The sequence below is a fragment of the Morone saxatilis genome, unplaced genomic scaffold (genome assembly GCF_004916995.1).
Source record: "Morone saxatilis isolate NCDOM2014 unplaced genomic scaffold, NCSU_SB_2.0 Contig15, whole genome shotgun sequence".
Classification (NCBI taxonomy): Eukaryota; Metazoa; Chordata; class Actinopteri; family Moronidae; genus Morone; species Morone saxatilis.
The window spans coordinates 16,989,305-16,994,250 of NW_023339707.1; the positions used below are offsets into that span (position 1 = coordinate 16,989,305).

A 4,946-nucleotide genomic window follows, 5' to 3' on the forward strand; every position below is an offset into this window, starting at 1 on the left:
GTCGGTTTTGGAGGTTATGCGAGTTCAACCAGAAAAATCAGTGGGAAAGCTAAAGACGGTGTGAGAGAAACTCTTAACAGCATCAAGTTGAACATAAGGTAAACTTGGAGCTACAACTTCCAATCGATCAATCCAATCGAGATTCTCATTGTGGTATAACTTACTCAGACCTCATTGCTCTTTTGGACCCGCTTGAGTGGCCCAAATCAAGCAATGTGCTTTCTGGAGAGAATGACATCTATGGTCTGGTCAACAGCCTGGAAAAGTCATGCAGGAAGGTGTTAAAGACGTCAAAAACTGGAAACTATTTGGCAATCCAACTGGAAGACAGCTAAAAAGGCTCATCTGGCAACTTAATCAGAAGACGAGCCAGGTTTATCTGCCATTGATGAGCTACCTCCAAACCAAAAAAGCCTTGCATCAGCCCTTATTAATATTAATGCATGGTGCTTGGATCCAACCTTTTCGTTTGTCCTGGCTCAAAGATAGAAACTGTGTTTTTTTGTATTTTGGGGCATTGTCTAGGTAAGAAGACCCCTATTGGGAAACTTTGGATTGGGTGTGCATGACCGCAGTGTCATTATGTGTTCTTATATTCGTGAAGTTCTGGCTTTTTGATTTGAATTTTAGGAGCTGGAAAACCTTAACTGCCTTTTCTTTATCAGGTTATCCTAGATTAAGTTAAAATGGCCCATGTCTTACTCTGCCCTGCCAAAAAGGAAGGGACTAGCCAACGAAGTTTGCTACCTGAAAACTAATTTTATATCACAGATTAGATAAATGTCTGCTGATGTACAGGAAACAAGTTTAATGTTTTTTTCACTTTTCATTTTGGAGTGACATCAAAGCATTGTGGGTAACAAATAACTTCACCTCACCCTGTTGTTCCAAGCGTGGAGGAGAATCTACAGTGGCCGTGAAACTTGCAAAAAACTTGGAAGACCTTATCTAGAGCCAGTATTTGGTTTGCCTAATCTGGGCTACTGTAGAAACATGGCAGTTCAACATGTCAGCCTCTATGGAAGAGGGCTGACTCCCTTTGCAGATAAAAACGTCTCATTTTAAGATGACGAAAACACAATGATTATATATAATAGTTATTATATTCAATTTCTACAAAAAGATCCTTCTAAATGTTACACACTGGACATTTAATCAACCTTCATTTATGAAGAAGACTAAGAGTCTAAACTACTCTATAGCCATGTGGCTCAGAGGCACAGCAGCGCTTTGAGCTAAATGCTATTACCAACAACACAATGACACTAGATATAAAGTTTGATGTTGACCAGAGTTACAATTCATCATGAGGGCTATGTCTGTAGCAAATTTAAGACAACCCATTCAATATTTGTCAAGATTTGTTTGGCGGCACTAGAAGAAAAGACAGGGGATCACCAAACTTATTACAATTCACCCTCCGGGACCATTCATTTGTGTGCAAAACTTAATCAAATCCATCAAATGGTTGTTGAGTTACTTAGTTAGAAGTGGTGGACTGACCAACACTGACATCGCTAGCGCCGTGCTGCTATCATGGCTAGAAATAAATTTTATTTGATGTTAGGATTTAAAGTATTCTTTCTGCAATGCAAATTGGTTAGCTCCGACTTTGCTGTTTTGGCTTATTCTCACCGCTCTTACAGTGTCACTTTCAGGGTAAGGGCAGGTACCTGTATTCAGTAAAAAAAACCTCTATAAAACCCACTGTACACTGCTTAGTGCCAGACAGCAGACTGACTAAGTTAGCAGCTAGCTGGTGAACATAGTGGAACATTTTGCAGCTTAAGAGGCAGATATTTGGACCAAATAGTTGGACCAAAAACAGAGCTTGAGAGAGTGTTTTCACTGTTTCCAAATGGCCAAAAAATCTTATTGTTTTAAGTTACACTTAAGTTTAAGTTTCCTGCTGTTAATTTGTAAACTCCATAGATGTAGATAAATATAAAATTCTACTAAATTAGGATTCATGCTTTTTCCCCTTTAATCATCAACACTTGACATAACAACATGCTGCTGATATGGTTTGTATGTTGAGATGAGGTGGGAGGGACCATCTTGTGCCTAAGCAATATGTGCATATTAAGGCTTCTATGATGTTGCATCTGTCATGGTACCGTCTGTGGTGCGAGAGGATATGAGCCTTCAAAAGAAACACTGGATGGTGACACTACAAGAAGTTTTCTACCCTGCTCTAGCAGCTGTGGGTATCCCCTGTAAGTACATCAAAACTCTTGGCTCATCTCATGCCAAAATACTTTACTGTTTTATGACATTCAGAAATGATGCTGTTAATTTAATAGATAAGTGGTGATAGTGTTAGTTCTGAGGGAGATGCCTTTATTGACACAAATCTTTTCCTCAGCCAACACCATCACTTTTCTGATCATCTTGAGGAGGAACTGCATGCTCTCCAGGTCCAGCACCTTCTACCTGATGGCCATTTCTGTGGCTGACAACCTTGTTCTGATCTTCATTGTGGTTCTTGAGCTTTCTGTTAAGTACCACCAGCAGGAGCCATTTTGGAGTTACGAACCATGGTGCAACCTGAGGGATATTTTTAACTACGGAGCATACAACGCCTCAACGTGGCTGGTGGTTGTGTTTACAGTGGAACGTTTTATCGCCATCCACACGTGGAAAATGAAAACCAAAATCTGCACTCCAAGATGTGCAGCATGGACTATAACGGCTGTTTTCCTCTTCAGTCATATTTTTGCCATTCCTTACTACTGGTCTAATGCCTCAGTCTACGCGGACAACCAGACCAGATGTATTTACAAACCAGAGGCCCCGTCTCATTTCATTCACGCCCTGGTTTGGTGTCAAACGGTGCAAGCCTACGTATTACCCTTCCTCATCATCCTCACACTTAACGGGCTGACGCTGCGTCTAATCTCTCACTGCAACCGAGTTCATATCACTGCTGATTTGACTTCCAGGGTCAATAAAGTCATGCCCTTGCTGCGCTCCAGGAAGAGAAAATCTGTGGTGCTTCTGGTGACTGTGTCCATGAGTTTCATGCTGCTGTCTGTCACCCGTGCTATAACTCAGATCATCCTCCGTACAACTCACATGTACACTTTGGATCGTAATGATTATAACCTCCAGATAAATATAGCAGCAGACATCGGAACCATGCTGAGCCTGAGCAATGCAGCGGCTAACATGTACCTGTATGTATGCACTCAGTCCAAGTTTCGCCAGGAGTTCGTTGCCTGTGTCAGACAGGTGTCTTTCTACTGCAAAACAAAACTGTGTCCTTAAACACAATTACTGACAGTCCTCGAGGAAGTTTGTACAGGTGTACTTTCCTGGTGTCTGGTAACAGAGGAAATTATCTCATAACTGGTTAATGACTTTGTTTCTCTCAGCAGACAAGGCCTTTAATTGAAACGCAGCTCCATAAAACACAATCTAATTTACTTTATTACTGTGTTTTACTCATTCTGTTCCTCCATTAAAGACCATGACCCACATCCCCACTGTTTGACATGGTAGTTTAAATTTCAGAATTAATTTCCTGCATTTGGTTTACAGACCCAGAGCTAACAAACAAGAAGGGCTGACTTGACAACTTGAAAGCCATTGTCACTCTTGGTAAGGCAGTTTGTAATATTCTAGTACATGTGCAAACATTGTACTTTTTTTAGCTTGATGGATACAAACATATTGCACTGAGATACTACTAATGATGTATGTAAAGCACTGATATTTTATGCATTTGTTACTATCTGATCATGGACCATATATTGATGATATACCGCATTTTTTTTCGTATCCTTGTATGATTATTAACTACAAGTCTGCAATAAAGTCCGTTTTCAATTTCTGTTTATTCTCCGTAGTCAAAACTGGTCATCAAAATTTTACAAAACTGTATCCTGATTTTTCACAAAATCAAAAACAACATACCGGTATACAATTTTTCCAATGAAAACACTAAACAACAATGGCTTATGGTCTAAAACTCCTAAACCAACAATTTGTGCCAAGCAATACTTACTGTATAATAACAACAAAGAAATGTATAAAATACAAAAATATTACAAAAGCTTGAATAGATACAATATTGTACTGTTACTTTTCCCTGCAGGACTATAAACTAATCATACCAGCAAAACATTATGCTGAAAGCCTTTTATCTGGGAAGTTAATGTTTATTTGCCCTCAACACATACAGCATTAAGTACTTTAAGATGTTAATACAATAAAAGTAAGAAGAATATGTGTTTATGTTTTGAGACGTTACAATAACAGGAGTGCAGTTCTGGTTCCCATAGACTCTCCACAATGAACTGTTCAACAATCAATATCCCTCATTCAAGTTTTTGACTAATTTAACCAGGGGTGCTAGTGGTAATGGCATGTAACAAACACAACCAAATCAATAGTCATTAACGATGGCTCTGACAGTAATGACAGTGAACCAGCGTGTACAACACCCTGAAACTGAAGCAGCTAAATGGAATTCAGCCATTGTTAATTTTAATACTTACATCTGTGCTTTGCCTATTGTCAAAATGTCTTCTGTAAAAAAGGTCCATTACAAACCGTGTTCAGAGGTATCACAACGGCAGCTTCAAGAAAAGTTTGACAGATGGAAAATAAATGAGGTGAAAGAAACGCAGTGGAAGACCTGAACAGCACTTATAGGTCACTTCCTGAAGGGAGTAATCCAGTAAAGTATTAAAGTTAAGTATTATTTAAGCACCAAAGTTCTTGCTTTAACATCAACATGATCTACATCTGTATATATCTATATATATTAATATCGCTCCTACATTTAAATCTATTTCTTTTAACAATAAAAAAGGGTTTTTGCTCTTTCCATAGTTTAACATGAAATGGAAATGATGTTGATGCATGTAATCGTTTTTTTTTTTTCATACTGTTTTTATACTGTCTTTATACTGTTTTTTTGTCTATCCACTTTGCTGCTGTAA

At 38.7% G+C, this 4,946-nt stretch overlaps 1 protein-coding gene across 1 annotated transcript; it reads left to right on the plus strand.

Annotated features, from left to right (window-relative positions):
- Positions 1-2,110: 2,110 nt before the first annotated feature.
- On the plus strand, positions 2,111-3,267 carry LOC118323869 (probable G-protein coupled receptor 139). The gene is made up of 2 exons (XM_035655927.1): positions 2,111-2,216; positions 2,366-3,267. The coding sequence occupies exons 1-2, from the start codon at positions 2,111-2,113 to the stop codon at positions 3,265-3,267; spliced, it is 1,008 nt and encodes a 335-aa protein (XP_035511820.1).
- Positions 3,268-4,946: the final 1,679 nt, after the last annotated feature.